Genomic DNA, 20287 nt, shown 5'->3' on the forward strand with positions numbered 1-20287 from the left:
AAATACTTTCCCTTCAGATTCCCTTTAAAACTCCTTCTCACCTTAAACCTAAGCCCTCTTATTCTTGATACTCCTGCCATGGAAAAATGATTCTGGCTCTCTACCCTATCTATGCCTCTCATAGTTTTATATACCTCTATCAGGTCATCCAGGGAAAACGCGCCCAGCCTATCTGATCTCTCCCCATAACTAAAGCCCTCCAATCCAGGCATCATCCTGGTGAATCTCCTCTGTACTCTCTCCAGTGCAACCACATTCTTCATATAGTGTGGTGACCAGAAGTGCATAAAGTATTCCAAGTGCGATCTAACCAGTATTTTGTAAAGTTGCAACGTAACATCCCAATGTTTATATTCTGTGCCCCGAACTATAAAGGCAAATATGCCGTATGCCTTCTTTGCCACCCTATCTACCTGTATTGCCGCTTTCAGCGAACTGTGGACTTGATCCCCAAGATTCCTCTGGTCTTCATTTCTTGGGGCCTTATCGTTTACTGTATCTGTCCTACTGACTTTCCAAAGTGCATCACCCCACACTTGTTGGGATTAAATTCCACCAGCCAACGTTCCATCTGATCTATATCCTGCTGTAGCCTTAGATAACCTTCCTTACTCTCCATTACACCACCAACTTTTGTGTCATTTGCAAACTTACTAATCATTCCTCCTACATTAGATCAAATTGTCATTTAATTTCCTCAGTCTGTTATTCACCACAGGCCCAGTGCTAGCATCTCCAGAACTGATGGATTGCTTCCTGAGATGTGTCTGGTGCAAGGTCCCACATCTTCCATACCCATTCCTTTGTCATTGTGAATCATAGAAACTACAATGCAAAAACCTCATTGTCAAATAAGCACTCTAACCAAATTTATGTGAAATCTTGCAATATTTCATTCAACAGTAATAGCCACTGATTTCATATTTTCTTATGGCATAAAGAAGACCAATCAGCCCTTCAAGTCTAGGCTAGTTCTCAAAGCAATCCCATCAATCTCATTTCCCCACTTATCTCGGTAGCCTCTTGCACACTCCTCATTGGCCATCCTTGATGTGTAGTCCTCACTGGGTGCAATTGGTGATCTATCTGTTCCCTCAGTTCCCCATACCTGCCACAAAAAGCAATTTTACTTCAAATTATATCCCAGTAATCCTTTCAGACCCTCAGGATATCCCAAAGCAGTTTATTGGCAATGAAAATTACACCCCCAGTGTGCATGTTAGGTAGTATCCAGGGTCCCTGCACAGCACTCTCCCCCCTGACCCATATGGACGGGGATTCAAGTCCCACTATGGAGAGCCAACCCTGTAATCAAGCTGACAAATCAATGAATGATTGAGCGAGTGCTGCACTGTTGGAGGTGCCACCTGTCAGGTGAGACCTTAAACTGAAGCTCCTTCTGCCTCAAGTTTATTAAAGACCCCATAGCAATATTTGTAAAAAGGAAAAGAGAAGTGAATCGTGCCTAGGGCCCTGGCCAATACCAATCTATAACCAGCACCACTAGTTTAATTGTAAATTTGTTACTAGGATTTTGATGCATGCTAATTAGCTGCCCTGTGTTCTGCTTTACAGCAGCAACCATATGACATGCAGGTTATAAACTATTTAGGTTTGGCCTAAGTTCTGGAAAGGGTGTATTATAAATTTAACAAACAAACTACTGGAGGAACTCTGTGGGTCGTGTAGCATTTGGGGGGGGGGGGTGGGGGGGGTGGAGGAATTGTGGACATTTTGGGTTGAGACCCTGCATCAGGACTAAGAGGGGAGAGAGCTGGTATAAAGAGAAGAGGGGGAGTGGTGAGACAGGGGCCGGTAGGTGATTGGTGGATGGGAGAGGTGGCGGGGGTGGAGTTGGATGATGGGCAGATCGAGCCAGGTAGGAGAGGGGAGGGTTGGAGTTGGGAGACAAAAGCAGGTGGATGATAAAGGGAGTAAGGCAAAATAAAAAAGCCAGGTGGAGTAAGGAGGGGGGAGGGTGAAGGTGGAGACGGTGGCTGGAGGAAGATGAGCAGGAACACAAAGGCAACAGGAATGTGATAAGTAAGAAAGGTGATAATGGGAACCATTAGGGGAGAGGTGAGACAGGGACCAGAGGTGATTGATGGCAGAGGCTGATGGCAGAACCAGATGGGGTGGGGTGGGGTGGGGGAAGAGCCAGTGGGTGTAATGTGTGGATAGTAGGTTGGTGGAACCTTCCTTTCCTCCCACAGATGCTGCTCGATCTGTTGGGTTCCTGCAGCAGATTGTTCATTGCTCTAGATTTCAGCATCTGCAGTCTCTTGTGTCTCTATTAAAAATGTAAGTCTTTTCATAAAAACTCAATATGGCCTGTTTTGTGTGATGGCAAGCAACTGGCCTTTTTTGCAACAGGATTTGAGAACAAGACCAGACACATCCTGCTGGTGACACTGTATCTGAAATATCGTGTACACATCCGGTCTCCCTACCAAAGGAGGGATATAACAGCAAATGAGGGAGTGCAGAAAATGTTCACTAGATTGATTGCTGAGATGCTGGCTTTGTCATGAGAGGAGAGATTAAGCAGAGTTATATAACCTCCCTGTGCTAAGGAGAAAACCTTGTAGTCTGTTTGGTTCTTCCTTGCTACATTGCTCCCTGAGAGTGGCAGCACAGTTAGACAGGATGGTGAAGAAGGCTTATGGCACATTTGCCTTCATTGGTCGAGGCAATGAGTACAGGGGTTAGGATCTCATGTTACAGCTGAACAAGATGTTGCTGAGACCACACTTGGAATATTGTGTGCAGTTCTGATCGCCATGCTGTAGGAAGGATGTGATTAAGCTCGGAAGGGCGCAGAAAAGATTCACAAGGATGTTGCCTGGACTGGAGGGCTTGAGTTATAAGGAGAAACTGGATAGGCTGGGGTTGTTTTTCCTGGAGCGAAGGAGGCTGAGGGGGTGACCTATAGAGGTTTATAAAACCATGAGGGGCAGAGATGAGGTGATGGTCACGGTTTTTTTCCCAGGGTAGTGGAGTCTAAAACTAGAGGACATAGGTTTAAGGTGAGAGGGGAAAGATTTAAAGGGGATCTAAGGGGCAAGTTTTTCGCACAAGGGTGGTGGGTATGTGGAATGAGCTTGGAAGAGTTGGCTGAAGGACCTGTTTCTGAGCTGTTTAACTCTGTGATTCTATGACTAATGGCTGTAGCAGCAGTGCTTCAAATACAGTGCATTGTAACAGCCAACTGTTGTCTGGTGGGGTGCTGCAAGACAGCACAAAAAAAATACCTTTAGCATAGTCATAAACTTCAGGAAAAACTTTGGAAATCAATTACTGCCTGAAACTTAATGTTGTACATTTGTTATTTGTTGGATTGTATAGATTTTGTTGTTCAAAGTGGAAGTCCTTACTATTATTACATTGTGTGTACTGTCAGGGCAATGTAAGTTAGGATTCTGATATATCTAAAGTTGTATGGTCCCACATGATTGCCATCTAGTTTTGAACATTATAGACAAATAATGTTTTTTATTATTGAACTATGCTTGTTTCCCAAGTACTACATCTCTTACAGCTGAACCCTGTCTAGTATTGATTTAAACGCACACCAGCAGTAATTAGAAGTCCTGTCAATAATTTACATTAGTCTTAAACTGTATAGACAGCTCATCTGCTGCCTTTTATTTTGTTCAACTTCTTTTATTGGCGTTTATTTTTTTAAAATTCATTTCGAGCATGTGTATCCCAAAGGCCAAATATTTATTGCCCATCACAAGTTCAAGAGAAAAAGCTGAGCATCAAAATGGTGTCTTTCACAATCTTAGGATATCCCAAAGTATTTTCCAGTCAGTGAATTTTGTTGTGGGCCATATGAGTGTCTTGTTATTAAACTTAAATTAAGTAAAGGTTAGACTAGGTTAGTACAAGTTCCCTAAAAGACAATCCAGTCACTTTATGGTCACCTTCAGAGAGTTTTTAATTTTCAGATGTTTCTAAATAAATTGAAATTCTAAGTGACATAGGTTCGTACTGCTTATGTTATTGAAGCAGTTATGTTACTACTATGCTAGCACCAATAAATTAGGCTTTACTTTAGAATGCCAAGCCCATTAGGAGTCTGTGAATTACTGAAAGCAGAAATGGGCTGGAATTTTACTGACTGGGACCAGTGCCCGTGTTCACTGCCAGGTACCCAACGGCCAAGCACTCACCTTGGGCACATCCAGAAAAAGGAAAACTGAAGGGTTACATGTGGCTGGCCATGCCAAGCCTCAATGGCAGAAGGGCATTCAGTGATGTAATCAATAACATGGGCAGAGTAGAACAAGTCTCATGTATGCTGAGAAAATCCTCACCCAGCATTGTAATCTATCAAGGCTGTTTTTATTCCAATGTATCTGAATCTTCATGACATTTAGAAGTTTTCAAAAGTGACAAAAAAAAAGAAACAATTAAAATGTTTTAACATTATTAAAGCACTTAAGCAATTAAAAACATTAAAAACACAAATAATTATAGAAGTCTTACCTCATTCTCACCTTCCTTTCTTGCAACTATAAATCTCCATTCAGGTGAACATGGTGAAGGATCGTGAACCATTTATGAATATCAAAAAACTGCATCCTCTGGAAATCTGAAATTAAAACCCAATATGTGGTAAACAGGCTACATTCCAACTCCAGCCTTTTGTACGTAACTTCATAGATGCTGCCTGACCTGCTGACCTCCAGCTTTTTGTGTGTTTCTACATTCCCACCTGCTGGGGCCCTGCTTCCCATGCTCCCTATCCACTTCCCAGGGCTCCAGTTCCTACTCTGTGTTCCCACTCGCTGGGGCTGCGGTTCCTGTGCTCCCTGTCCACTCACCGGGCTCACTAGAAAAATTATTATTCTATTGAGTGACATTGTAGGGAAAAGGGAATTAAGTGTGGATTGGAGCATTACCCAAACATTTCTACTGGCAGAGCAGACTCAATGGGCCAAATGGCCTAATTCTGCTCTTATGTCTTACGGTAATTAATTAAATAACATCTAATAGTCTGGAAAATCTGCTCATTAAAATCTAGATTTTGACAGATGGATTTGTCAGGAAAAATGGAAAAAAGTGTTTCCACCTTTGATTAACCAAAACTAAAGGTCATAAGGCTATGATAATCACTAATAAATTCCAGTATGGTAGTCAGGTGAGTGACTGAAATGTGGAAGTTGATAGCAAATGGAATAGTTGAGATATATAGCGCTGATGCGTTTAAGGAAAGCAGGATACGTGCAAGGGAGAAAGGAATTGAAGGATATGCTGTGAAGGGTGATTATGTGGAGAGTAAGCAGTGGCCTAGAGTGGATGAGCCAAATGGCCTGTTTTGTGCTGTAAAGTAAATGTATTTCTTTCTTCAAGTAGGAAACGTCTTTGAGCTGTTTAAAAGGAAGTTAAAAATGGAGCTGTGGTGAAGGCAGGAACCACCCCTTGAAAGTACCCTTTCTGTACATTAATATTCTTCATTGTTTATTCAGTACACTTATGAATTGGCATCACAAGTTATGCTCAGTTTTCAAAAATTTGGGGTTATTGCAAAATACTACAGACTGTCTCATCTACATTTCACTTGTTTAAAGTCAAGCAGCTTTGAAGGCTCTGTCTTATTCTGTGAAGAGAGTAAGTAACTTGACATAAAGGTTAGAACAACAAGAATTCATCTTGAAAAGGATGCAGAAATAACATGATATCAGTGGACAGGATGATCGCGGATTTCACTGCCAATACGAAGCAATATTTCACACATGTGAAAATGAAAAAGGAAGATAATTCACTTCTGAAACAGCATTAAAAGCATCTGTCACTTAAAAATTGAAAGCTTACCATGAGAGTTACCAGTTTCCACTCAATGCCTTTATTTCTGATTTGCTAATCAAAGCCTCTGAAATAGGTAACACCAATGACATCGTAAAGAGATAATACCTCCCTTAAGTTGGTTAATTAGCTTGTGGTTTTATCTAATTATTGAAACCCTCGATTTCTGTCAGGTTTTATTATTTTCTTAACATTTATTGTATAGCTCTGAGATACTTTTACTGGTGTTAAATGGTTGGCACTGGGTTATATTGAATTTCAGTGATGTGTTCCCATGGATAGATTTATCTTTTCTTTGCAAAGCCATGGTTATAACTGAATTGACAGACTCCCTTGTTTATTATTGGCCACAGTTTTCTGAATCCAAAGCATTCCTGTAGATTCAGAAATCATGGAGATCCAGAATTGATCCTAGGCTATACTTTTCAATATTACCCTACAAATATCTGCTACTTCCTTCACCAAGTTCTTCACATATACCCCTGTTTTATCTCGAGATTCACTTTTTTCAGTTTTACTATAACCTCTCTTGAGCATCTCAGTGCAAAACATCATAAAATTCTCTGCTGCCCATTTTAGAGTTCTTCAGGACAGCAGTTTTCTCCCAGTGCAGTATTCTGTTACTGACTGTATCCCCAGCCAAGCTCATCCAGCCCACCCGAGCTGTCAGGCCCAGTAGCTTCCCCCAGTCTAGCAGCCTCTGTCACTATCTCTATTGAAGTTGATTTAGTTCCCTTAATCTGTCCAGCTCAGTAACTCCATCCCGCCAGTGAGTAGTATTGATGACCATGTCTATTTAATGAGGTCGATTGATCTCTTTGACATCATGGGGACTCAATAACTCTGGCAAGTTTGTTTTTTTTTAACCATCTCATCAAGATTTACTTTAAAGAATAGTGTTTGAAAGCAGACATGAACAAAGTATTGCCGGAGTTCCAGATATTCTTTTGCTACAGATTTTTAATGTCAGTTAACAGTGACCTTCACTCATTTATGGTTGCCGACTGCCAATAGTGTCCCAGAATGTGAAATGGTTATATATAGACAGACGCAGTATTTCAACAAGTGATCAGTGCAGCTGCAACATATGGATAAAGGAACTGATTGTGGAAGAGCCTGAAGCCAGACCTGACTGCGATGTGCCAGTGAAGACGTCTTTGATTTGAAGCAAGGAAGAACTTTAAGGCTTGAAAATTACAGGTTTCAGCCTTGAGAGGTCAAGTTACTTGAAATGGCCTGATTTTGATTGGATCAAAAGTTCCCCATTTTTCATTGTGAAGTATTTGAATCTTTTCATTGACGGGGAGGCATATTGATTTTAATTGTCACATGATCCAGAGGCTTAAGTGTGTGCTTCTCATTCCCTTGTTTCCAATATCACTCATAATCACTGATCAGAGACTGATTTAGAGGCATCATCGTAGCACCTTCATTGCACTTTCAAGATCTTATCTCAACTGCCTCACCTTTGACCCTACACACCACACACACACCCCTTCTTGCCTCCAGCTTTGACACTCTTATCCCCATCACTCTTTCTCACCAGGACTGTTCCTTAAATTACTGAATTTCCTCCTCATTTCGATATTACATGGGCTTTGATGGATTTAGGAGACAACTGATTTAATTATTCACTGCAACATTTGATCATACTTTATAAAGCAATTCTGGGCCAAAACTGAGGATCCTTGTAGCAAAGCTAACCTTTTTTCCCTTTGTTAAAGTACACTTTCCTTTCTCTACCACCCTCACCTTTAATAATAATTACGAGGAAATCATGGACTTCTTCCTGCCAAGATTAATCTGTTGCCTCTACCACTTCCTTCGATTGCCTTACCCCTGGGCTAAACTTCCAATGTTCTTCCTCATCTCTTGTCTATCCCAAACCTTTATTCTTCTGCAGTTTCTCTCCCATCTTTCCATTAATGCCCTCTTGTCTAAGTGATTCACTTCCTATTCTCTCTATCCAATGTTCCTTTCTGGCCTGTATGTTAGCTGATAAAATTAATGTTTCTCTCTCCTCAGTTACTGTCTCCATCTTCTTTGAATCTGCCTTCATTATCCTGATTATCTCTGTCCTTGCAAGCCACCATCCCACCTTCAGTCTCCCTTTTGTCTCCAAAGCCCTTGAAGGTTTTATATCCTCCCAAATTCATGCCCACCTCACATGGAACTCTATATCTGGATCTTCCTAAGAGGTTTTTGCCCTTTTTCTGTCTTTGATCAAAATCACTGGTGACTCCCTAGGTGATTATGACAGAGGTATTCATCACTCCTTGTTCTCAATGCACGTGCAGCCTTTTTACAAACCAATCTCCTACAGTATCCCACTTGTTGGCATTGGACAGGACTGCAATCACAGATCATAGCCAGTGAGTCATCAGTAATGGCTTCCCCTTGGATGGCTGCTTCATTACCTCAGATATTCCACAATTATCCATCCTTGGTTCTCTCCTGTTTTTTTATCTATGCTTGATGGCATCACCTGAACCAACAGTGTCAGTTTCCACCTTTACAGTGAGGGCAATGAATTTGGCCTCTGTACTGTCCTTTTTAATGTCAGATTCTTTGGCCAGGATTAAATGCGCATTAATTTCCACCAATTAAATATTAGGAAGACCAAAGACCTTTTGTACTAGGAACTCCATCTCTCTCCCTGGTGGCTGTCTGAAACTGCACCAGACTTTCACAGGTTTGGTGCGATAAGTTTGACTTTATGCTATTCATGATATTTCTAAGGCTGCCACTTCAATAGTATTGGTAGATTCAGGCCACTACTTGGCTCATATCCTCCTGACAACATGCCTTTATTATCTTTTACTCTAATGCCCGCCTGATTGATATGCTCTGTTGTGCTCTGTAACCTTGAGGTCTTTTTCTACCAAAGTCCCATTACCCAATGCTGACCCACACTAGCTCCTCATTATGCAATGTCATGATATTGAAAGTGTTGTCCTTATTTTCACATCTCTCCGTGGTCTCAACTCTGCCTGTCTCTGTAACTGCCTGCAGCTGTGTAACCTTCCAAGGTGTCTGTGTTCCTTCAATTCGGAATGTATGAAATTCCATGAATTTAATGTCTTCGCCATTGATGACTGGGCCTTCAGCTACTAAGGCCCCGTGATCCAGAATTCCCTCCCAAGACCTTTGTGCCTCCCTAATCCACTTTTCCTCCTCAACACCTATCTCTACAACCAAACCTTTGATCCTCTGACCTAATATTCCTTCTGTGACTTTGTTTCAATTTGTTTTGGTTTGAAAATTCTTTTAAACCAAATATTTCTGCTACATTAAAGATGCTATTTAAATGAAAGGTGCTGTTGTTGTGTGCACACACGTGGCATGTCAGCTTTGTAAATAAAGTACCAGAAATTAATGGTAACGTGATGTGCTAAGATGGAAGATGTAGATTCTGCCTTTGGAGTTAGGCCAGTAGTCCAAATGATGTAGATGCATGAGTTTTTTCCCTTATGCTGTGTTCCCCATTCTGTCCCAACCAGGAGAGCAACACACAGAGATTATTGGGACAAAATGAAACATTACCTTGCCGGTAACAGCACATTCCCAGTATGGACCCTCTACATCAGGAGTGGTGATGGAACAGCAAGTAGATGACACAGCTGTATTAGGAGAGGTTTAATCTTTTTGTTGAAGTAAAGACTTCAAAGGAAATATCCACTCTCAGACCACACTGTCCACAGGTTTAGCACCATAAAATGAAATGGTATATTTTGCAAATTGCACAATGTTGATATATTGATACTGTACAAAATAAAATGAATGCAAAGAGCCAAGGTTCCAGATTTACTATTGAGCACTGCTATAGCATGAATACAACCTTGACTTCTTTTAAAGGCATCCCATACATAACATTTATTTGTTTTGACAGATAGTTGTCTAAATTAAGAGATACCATCAATAATTTTCCCACCACCTTGTGTTGACAGGGTCAGTCACAGAGTTCCTTCAAAAGACAAATGTGAGAGAAAATGGCAAATAAGTTGAACTGTTTCTTCTTCTGTCCTCAGATGCTGACACAAATTTTATCATACCTTTGAACATTGAATGTCAGACTTTGTACGGAACTTTCTGTAACTTTTACAGAGTGGCATTGTGGTCAGACCTTCAAGTAGAAATCTGTCTATCATAGAGAGATACAGCATGGAAATGGGCCCTTCAGCCCACTGAGTCTGTGCTGACCCTGAAGTACCCATTTGCATTAATCCTACCCTCGCCCATTTTATTCTCCGTACCTTCTCATCAACTCCACCCAGATTCAGCCACCCATCTGCACACTTGGCAACTAACCTAACAACCTGCACATTTTTGAGATGTGGGAGGAAACAAGTGCACCCAGAGGAAATACACACGGTCATGGGGAGAATTTGCAAACTCCACAAAGACAGCTCCAGATGTCAGAATCAAACCTGAGTCACTGGAGCTGCAGCTCTGCTACCTGTGCCACTGCCTGCTTAGTGCCTTAACATGGTTCTTTGAGACTTACAGCACATGTCACACTTAGAAAACACAGTGGCTCTTGTGGAAACCCAAGAGACTGCAGATGCTCAAACCTAGAGCAAAAAACAAGATGCTAAAGGAACTCAGCGGGTCAGGCAGAATCTGTGGAGGAAAATGGGTAGTCAACGTTTTGAGTCGAGACCCTTCCTAGATAAATAAATTTCTTTATTAGTCACATGTACATCGAAACACACAGTGACTGGAATGAAAGGTCTCAACCCAAAACATTGACTGTCCATTTCCCTCCACAGTAGCTCTTGTGCCTATAATGAAAAGAAGCAATCTAGGCGACAAGAACTCCATAATTTCCTAAAGCAGTCTGTTGCATTTCCAAAACCTTTCATTAATGAGGCATTTTTAATGGTTGAATGCTAGTGGGTTGACATATTATGATGGTTCTACCACATCCCAGTCAGACTGTTAAGATTAAAGCAGTCAAAAGCTTCAAGTCTGATGATAGTGTTGGGCGATGCTATGAATAATTTTGCACAGATAACTCTGAGGATTAGATCCGAGGATTGCTATCTGTCGAATTGTCTTCAGAGTACAGTTTACCAAAGATGAACTTGTCCTAGTCTAACTTCACTTCTGGTAAATCACTATGGTTAATGTAGAGTTCAGTGCCTAGAGCACCAAAATTTTCCACTATATCTTATGATCATTAATATGATTTCACCTTTGTGACCAAAGCAAGGGTTAAACAAATGAGTGCTTTGAATGACAGTATGAAGTACCTCATGCTAGAACTTGTTGGGTGTGTTGAACTCTTCATTCCATGTTTTGGATCAATTTACTTTTATTTTTTGCTGATGTTATTGCCGACTTGTTTGCTGTAGTTTTGTTTGTTAAAGGTTTCCTGCTAGTTCAAAATCAGTGCAAATCAAACCTCCCTCTCATCTGTCCCAACTTTCAAAAGAACAGCCAGTGTGATTTTTTTTCCTGAATTCTTATTTCTCTCTCTGAGTGTGATCGCCAGTGGTGAAAACTCGAGGCCTTTGTGTCATTACAGCTGAGTTGAGAATAGATTTGTGCTTTGGCCTAGAGCCAATAGGAATTGGGTTGAAGCTGCTCGAGCAGATTTTACACAGGGTCTTCAAAGCCAGCTGAGGCTTCAATCCCCACAGCACCTTAAAGGTAGCAGAGCTAGTTTGCTACTTCACTGCGCCACCTGCTTCCCATTCAATAGTTTTTATTGTTACAGTCTATTTTGTGCTAAGGTGCTCAGGAGTGGCGCCTACTGCTTCAGCCAGGTTTCTAACTACATATTTGGGTACTTGCATTGTCCTAATGGCCTCCTGGCATGGAGGGCTGCACACACAGTTGATCATGATAGAAGATAATGACAGAGCGGACCGTTAATCGTGTACAGTTAATTGTAAGGTTTGAGATGGCATCTTGTCAGCAGAGATAAGTTGTCACTTTTCCAGTTCAGCTGAAACTAAATGATTGTAAAATAAGTTATGGGTGTCCTTGGGCCTGTCTGGGGAATGATGGCTGAGAACACATTCTGGTCCCATCAGTCTTGGGCAGGCTGCTTGATATTTATGTGAACTGAATGTTATTTTATTCACCCTCTAGTCATGCTTGTCAGCTTTCAGAGTGAAAAGTGAAACCACTTTCCCAACTCGTACTTCAAGTGTCGAAATGCAGCTATTGCAGATTATTATATTTTTCTGAACAGCGATGCCCGATTGGGAAGAACTAATATGTAATGCTGAATATTTGAAAGGGTCGCAAATGGACCTCCTCTCTGAAATGAAAGCTGTGAGTTTTAATGCTTCTGTCAAAGCTGGTTTAGCAGCAAAAATGATGGCGTAGTCATCTAATTTCTGCCCCTTTTTTTAGATAACTTGTAGCAATCAACCTTTTCACACTTTGATTGATACAAGGCAGATGCCTATTTTAAATTCAATCCAAGTTAGATCGTTGCTTTAGAGGGAGACGGAGGAGACACTAATTTACAGTCTCAGAATGAGGCTGTCTTTACTGCCTTTTCCAATGTTACTAAGTTAAATTGATGGAGCTCCACCTGTTAGAAAGCAAAGGATGGTCAGTCGAACAAGTAACTGGAGTACTGCAGGTTGCTGCGTAAATCTTTCTTACTCTGATCGTATCCGTGGGTCTGAAACAAATTTGTTCTCCTGTAAGGCTGGGAACCACATGTGAGTGATTTTGGGGTCCATACTTTAAGAGCTCACGTTAAAGGATGTCTCAGTTGACCCAATAGGCAAGCTTTGTTATTGTCTTTACACTGAGCTCCGCCATAGATTAGTTCCTTGGGTGATTGGGTTGCCTTATGATGATAGAGAAGCCAAATGGGTCCACACTCGTAGTTTGGAGAAAAGAGAGGAGACCTCACCAGGTTCTGAGGGCATTGGACAGGGTGGGTGCTGTGAGCATGTTTCTCCTTCAGGGGAGAATCTAGAACAGGAGATCATGGTATTGGGATAAGTTCAACCACATAAGACTGAGTTAAGGGGGAATTTATTCATTGGTATTCTCTACCCCAAAGAGCTGAAATTGCTGATCCTTCCAATTTAGCTGATCCAGGGCTGAGATGGGCAGGCTTTCCCACTACAAGGGAATTGAGAGTTATGGGGAAAGGGCAGAGCTGAGGCCAAAGATCAGATTGGTCACAATGAGAAGCAGGTATGCAGAGCCTAATGACCTACACTTGCCTTATTCCTGCCTCTCTGTGGGCAGAGCAATGCCACTGGTGTGCTTTTATCTTCAGTTACACCACAAGTTTGTCTTTCATGCAGACAAGCATAGTATAATGGAAGGTAGGGTAGTGAGAAGACATTCTATCTTCCTAAATTAAAATCGTTGACTGCAACTTCAGATTTTTATTCTCTTAACAATTTCTTCCTCTTTCCAATTTTCCTCTGGTGGGGTCTGCTTCACATGTCACCAAAGTGGTCATTTCCCATGTGTAAGAGGACGCAGGCTTCTCAAAATGAGGAGAAAAATCACTGCTCAACCCCAGCCCACTTTCACCCAATAGGAAGGCAGTACCTAGCCAAGGTCATTGGATTCCCACTACATGGGAGTTCTGGATATGGCTAAGGGAGCAGGAGATAGGAGAGGAGAAGGGAGAGAAACCAGCACTGGATGTGACTTCAGTCCATCTGCATACAGTGTGGTACGATACTGAACCATAAGAACTAGGAATGTTAGACACTGTTATAATATGGAAAATGAGGCAGATAATATGTACATAACAATATTCCACAAACAACAAATAAGCTGCTTTGTTTCATATATTGCAACAGTGACTACAACACATTATGTGGTTGTTTTGTTATTGAGGGATAAATGTTGGGCAAGATACTGAGAACTTCCTTGCAATTTTTCAAGGTGGTCCTGTAGTCACCTCCTCAGAAGATGGGCATAGTTCCAATTGAATTCAGGTTCATCCAAGGGACTGTGCTTCCTTGATAATGTCTCTGAATAAGGATTTGATCCCAAAGACTTCTGACTCTGAGGAAAATGCATAGCCACTGAGCCACGAGGGAGTGCAGTAAGGGCAACATACCCCTAACAAAATAGTAGCAGGTTATTTTAAAAAAATGAATGAATCTGTTCTGTGTAGCCCTACCAATGCAGTCCATTAGAAGAAGCATGAATCTTTCCTGCTGTACATCACTGTAATGTGTAATAAAAGTAATCTTGCATGGAAAGATAACATCTTGGAGCTCATACATGGCAACTCCTGGGATGTACTTCAAGCCTCCGTGCCAACACATTACTTGCTTCCAGCTGTAAAACCAAGCCCTGAGCTTAGCAGTGTCTATGAGGACTATAACATAGCCCCTCGGGGTGGAATTTCTCCATTCAAATACTACACAGAGTGATAGTCATTCAGGGCTATAGTAAATGTATGTTTTCAATTGGAGGGGAGGCATCAAAATACAACATGTGTGGATTTTTTTTGTGGGTTCTAGTGGGAGCAATTTGACTGCATTGCCATTGGAGCTTAAATGTACTATAATGATCAACAAAACAATCAGGGACACAATTGTTCAACTGTTTCCAGATGGAAACAGCTTTTCTATGCGATCTCTACAAACAGTGAACAACAGGACACTGACTGTGCTTGGTGACCACACCTTCCTGATGGTTTATTCCATTCACAGTACATATATTAGGAAACCAACAAAAACAAATTTTTACTTTCAATTAAATGTAAAGATTTTGAACGTAAGTTTATAGATTAGTGGATTCCAAAAACAATTCCCTTGTGAATCATCATTAGTGGGGAGAATAAAATGGAATTAAAATAAATGAGCAGTTGATGGTCAGCTCAGGCTTGGAAGATCCTGTGTCTGTGCTGTATGACTCTTTTAAAACTGTAATCTTTCACTGAGAAATGTAACAAAATACTTTGAGGAGACATCATCCTAAGTAATAGCCAAGTCACCATCATCTTGTCATAATTTTTTTAAAATAATCTTTCACTTTAGTTCCCAGCAGTGTGCAGCTTGGGAGTCCAGTGAACAAGGATGCATTTTCTGTGTGAATTGTCAGGGTTGATCCTGAGGAAACATAATGATAGAGAGAAAAGGGAGTGACTCTAACGTAATCAAGGGACTTCAATAGTTCATGAATGGAATAACCAGTACACAGGAGTGAGTACAGGTTAGACAACAAAAATAGAAGCAAAGGGGTGCAAAGGGTGTTAATATTTTTAAGTTGTTGACTTGTCTTCAGAAAATGTGTAACAGAATATTGCACATTCCTGTCCCTAACATGGGATCGGAAACCTGGTGAGTGGCCGTTGCTCGATTGTCTTAGGGACATCACAGTGATGTTGCAGTCAGTGCTGTCAGCTTGTGGCTCCAGGGACCCAGATTCAGTCCTGATCTTTGGTGCTGTCTATGCAGAGTTTGCACATTCTCTCTTGTGACCATGTGGGTTTCTGCCGGTTGCACTGGTTTCCTCTCAAATCCCAAAAAAACATGCTGATAGGTTAATTGTCTGTTGTAGAGAGAGGAGATCATGAGATTGCTCCTCTAATAATGAACATGGATCGGATGTGCTGAGTGACCTGTGTTACAAGTAAAAGAAGAAAAATGTGTGTAATGTAAGAGCATTGTGATTCAAATAGGTTCCTTTATCAGTAGCAGTATAAAGATAATAGCGTCTAAATGTCTGTGAGGGCACATCAGAAGTGTTCTATGAATCTAAACTCACCAATCTCTCCATCCTAACAGGAAGCTTGCTCTAAGGGAACATAGTTGGCAATAGAGCTATAACATTAGAACTAGAACTATAATATTGCATTAGATTTTCAATGACATTTCATCTCCATTTCTATCTGCTCTCTGTGAACATGGCTCCCAATTGAAAGTAATGAACGATTGAATCTGTTCCAGAGCACATTAATGCATAGCAACTTGGAGCTATTTTATCTTCAGCAACTTCAAGTGTTATTATGATGTAAAATAATGTGAATCCTGTTGTTTTCTCTTGTTTTAGTTTCCTCCTTTCCATCTCCTATGAAACCAACCAGCTCTCTACCCAGAAACATGTTCCTGACAAGAGTTTCCAAGTCTCTGTGCCACCTTGAGCTTTTTGCTATCTCCCTTCTTTGATAATACAATTTGGGGACATGCCCTGCAAGGGGTTTGCGGGTCCAAGTAATATGTTCAATGTCAAGATTCTGAACAAGCCTCCTCCCTATTCTCCTGCAGAAACATTGTTACAACCTGTTTCTTAAGATATTTGTACATTACGTGGATGCTTCAGGCATAAAACTCTTTTCTACTGACATGCATTGAGTTTAATTCGTTGGATTTGTATTGACTAATGATTCATGTGATCTTGAGTCAAACTGTAGTCCAAAGGATTACTGTGACATTAAAGCTGTTGGGGAAAAAAATGGTTCCAGACCATGGGAATTATGCAGAACATCATATGATGAACACTTACTTTACAATACTGCCTTAAGTATTGTCCAGATTAATAAGTTTCTCCCACTGTATCCCACTTGTGAAAAAGCAAGAGGAAGGGAAAAGTAGAGATCGGAAAGGAAATCTTGGAATGTCGAGGTTGTGATGGTGGGGGAGAAGATGGGGTTACTTTGCAAAAATATGGTAATCCTTTCAATTTAACTGATAAGTTGTGCATTTCCTTGTGTACTAATGAAAACTTTATCTGGAATTAACTTTGCTAGTTTAACCAATGAGCAAGCTTCAAACTGAATTCACAATAGTGGGTCTGTGTTTTTTTTTGTCAAGGCAATTTTCAAGGTTTTAATGCAGAAATACATGTAAAATCCTTGCCTTTTGCAAGGATTTGATATATCTTGCTTTTGTTTGTAACATAGCATATTTTGTGTGTAAGAATACATAGATTTCTAATTGTTTCAAAGCAGTACTGAGTTTAGAGACTGATTACTGTGTGCTATCTTATACACAGCACTTTGCAATTGATAGTGAATTCCTTTTTGTGGGATTGATATTTTCAGCACATTTTATTTATCAATAATGGTGCGATTTTATAACAAACCAGAGATAAACAGTGACCAAGTAATATTGAGGCGGACTATGATACCTACAATATCACCTTAACTGGCACCACAGAAACCAAAGATTAAACCAGGGTTTTTCTGAATCTGCATGACTTAGTACCAGACGATGTCTTAGTTTCAAGTTATCATGATGTGTGCTGCATTGATCTCGGCCAGTACAGAGAACCTGGATGCAGCAACTATTGAAAGATTCTTGTTAACTCCGAGTTCTAGATTTGCAAATTATAAGAACTAATGTGAAGTTCACAAGTTTATAGATAAGATATCTTTATTAGTCACACGTACATCGAAACACACAGTGAAATACCACACACTGCAGTAATTAGACCAGAGGGAGCACTTCTGTTGCTACCCAAAGTGGTAGCTGCATACCAGAATGAGGCAAATACAAGATATCCCCACTCATATATAACCCTGTTCTTCAGGCAGGTTACAGTGGAAAGCAAAGATCTTTTAAGCTTAAAATTATACCAGATTCAAGTGGTTCTGTAGTCTAAATGGAGCTCTCATAAATCAGCTCCAAACTTTCAAATGTTTCTCAGTTTGTCTGGCCTCCAAGAATGTCTTTGAGCTTTGGGACTTGAAAATAAATTGTTATGGTGTTACAATGAGCAACCCAGGGAGAAAACTACAGGAAATGAATAAAAAAAACTTTTCATTTTTATTGAGCACTTCTTAGTTACATAAAAAACTGTTAAGCCTGGATGCCAATCAAACAGACTTTTTGTCCAGCCACGCACTTAGCACCCAGTTTGTTCTCCAGTGGGTGGGGAAGCTGGGTTGCACAGGAGTGAAGAGTGAGCAACAGCTGGAGCATGGGAGCGACCAATCGGAGGCACTTGATATGACATTTTGGAATACGTCTCAGCTGAGTTGGTCACAGCGAATCCCAATCTTTATTGATCCCAGAGACTTTCAGAGAAACCAATTCTTTATTTTCCCATTTGTATAAGAGTTGAGAGAACGCAAGCTGCATCTCCTTGTGGTGCCGATATTTTACATGCCAATTTTAAATGTTGGAGTTTGGATGTATTATTCAAGTACTGGAAATGTTGAAAGAAAATCTCATTTCTCATGTTTTTCTGTTGAAGATACTGGCCTGGGAGACTCTGTATGTTCAAGCCCCAGTATATCAAGCACCACCAGTCCCAAGCTGGAGCCCCCACCTTCACCCCATGCCAACAGGAAAAAACATCGCAGGAAGAAGAGCACCAGTAACTTCAAAGCTGATGGCATCACGGGCACAGCAGAAGGTAGCTCACTATGTTTACATGTTGTTGTTCTGTACTGGCATTAAATTAGATTGTCCAGAGATCACTGATTTAAAGAAGGCAAAGAGTCCAAGGTTCCCGAGCATTTAGTTTATTGCTTGTATGTGCCTGTGCTTAATTTTGAAATGCTTCCCAAATCCGTTGCAGTGCAATGCAGCAGTTTGTGAGCTTGCTTGGGTACTGTTATATAGAATTGGTTCAATTTAATGGTCACTGGCACTGACAGTGTTGTCTGCTGGGGAAGGTTGGTAGGTTACTGTTTCAAATACTCATCCCATGGTATGTTCCTGAAGATGTCTTTTTTTTTTGTCTGAGTGAAGGTATCTGTTTATCCCTTGGGAGAGCAGGTGAATCGGTTGACATTTTTCTTGCACTTTCCCCCTTGGCAGACGCCAGATAGTAGGTCAGTTGTCAATCGTCTTGACTGCATAGCATTTGTGCAGGGAAACTGGACTTTCTCCCTTCCTTGTGTCAGCTCTGACTTCAACGTTACCATTGTGTTTGTTGTTCTTGTGAGACTGTGCGTCAATAATTTGGAGTTCGAACCCATCACTTCCCCTATCTACATGCTAGAACTTCCATCACAAGAACGCTACAGAGAGATCATAAGCTAAAAGCCCAATTGACTTTTTTTCCACTCTGAATAACGATGTTCCTTTTCTGGACAGTTGTGAGACCTCCACTTCTGTTTTGTCAGAGATCACATATGGTATAATTAGCAACAGGCATTTCCATCAGTATAAGACTTTTAACATAGTCACATTCCATGATCCTGAAAAATTAACCCTTCTTAATCCACATAGCCTCAAGCTGGGTGGCATAATTTCTTCTGGGAAAATCCCCATACTCCAAATTGCTGCCATTTACTTTGCCATGCTCAATGCCATCCAGGGCAAACCTGTCTACTTATTCAGCACTGCCTCTGCAAATCAAAATCACACACCACTCTGATGTGGAAATAGGTCACCACACTTTTCATCATAGTAAGGAATTCCCTACCAGTAGCACTATATCAGTACCTTCACCTCAAGGACAATAGTAGATCAAGGAAAACTGTTCACCACCACCTTCTCGAGACATTAAGGATGTAGCATTAAATGCTGAGCTTAGCAATGATGCATACATCCCCTGATGGGAATAAAAAAAAGTGAAAATAACTGAACAGACTTATTCAAAATGCTCATTGCTCCATCTTTCCTCAACCTTGCTTCACCACAAATTTGCAGCAGCTGAGGAGCAGGTGGATTTGAGATGAGGTTCTTAGAAAGAACCACAAAATAGCTGTCTCTAAAAAGGCTCTTAATTTACACATGATGGCAGAGGGCACAAGTTAACTGTTGCCTCTTGGCTCTGGGTGATCCACATGGCTACATCCCAATGCTGAGTCCCCAACACTGACAAAGGTGCAAATGAAAACTGACAAGGTTCACATAGCCCATTGGGCCTGATATATTCCTAAAGTATCTGATACATTGATTGACAAAATGTTGTTAATTTCATCTATATGATGAGATAATTTAGTGTTATGTGTCATAGCTGATGAGATAACTGAGCAGTTCTGGAGCATATCTAAGCATTATTTTGGTACTTTTAAATATTGTTGATTTTCAACAATACGGAACAATGGATCTAAAAGCCTTAAGAATATAATTGGAAGTTGCCACATAATGTAAGTATATTGGGCCAAAATTATTTTTCTTTCTTTATGAGTACTGCATGCATAAAAGGCTCACTCAATAAGGCTTTTACTGTTCTGGAAATAAAAGCAATGTATTTCAAGTGTGATACCTTCCTATTTTAGTTTTGTGGCATATATCTGTCATCATACCACATCAATGTACCAACGTTTTAGAAAATGGAAAAGTTATTGTTTGTGATCAGAGATTTATGATGTCTACATTCTACAACCCGTTTCCCAGTTGAGCGGAGATGGGCAAACAGAGATATTGTAAGTCCTCCAGCTCTTTTTAAATGCTGGCTCTCTGGTGCTTTTAAAAGGAGTAAATGGTTCTTCCTGTGCCACCTTCTTTTTGGGGCTCAGTGACACAGCAACAAGACGGTTCCTAAATTGGTAGATGCTGACTAACTATCCACATTTGTTCCGTGGAGCAGATGAAATGGACGTGACCTGCAAGTAAGTAATCTGAAGAGTCCA

At 40.7% G+C, this 20287-nt stretch overlaps 1 protein-coding gene across 1 annotated transcript in view; it reads left to right on the forward strand.

Annotated features, from left to right (window-relative positions):
• The window catches only part of LOC127568304 (arf-GAP with GTPase, ANK repeat and PH domain-containing protein 1-like), a 540943-nt gene that overhangs the window by 400922 nt on the left and 119734 nt on the right, over nucleotides 1-20287 (forward strand). The window contains 1 exon segment of the mRNA XM_052011908.1: nucleotides 17953-18114. Coding sequence (XP_051867868.1) covers nucleotides 17953-18114 — 162 coding nt within the window.

Source organism: Pristis pectinata, chromosome 1, assembly GCF_009764475.1.
Source record: "Pristis pectinata isolate sPriPec2 chromosome 1, sPriPec2.1.pri, whole genome shotgun sequence".
Taxonomy (NCBI): domain Eukaryota; kingdom Metazoa; phylum Chordata; class Chondrichthyes; order Rhinopristiformes; family Pristidae; genus Pristis; species Pristis pectinata.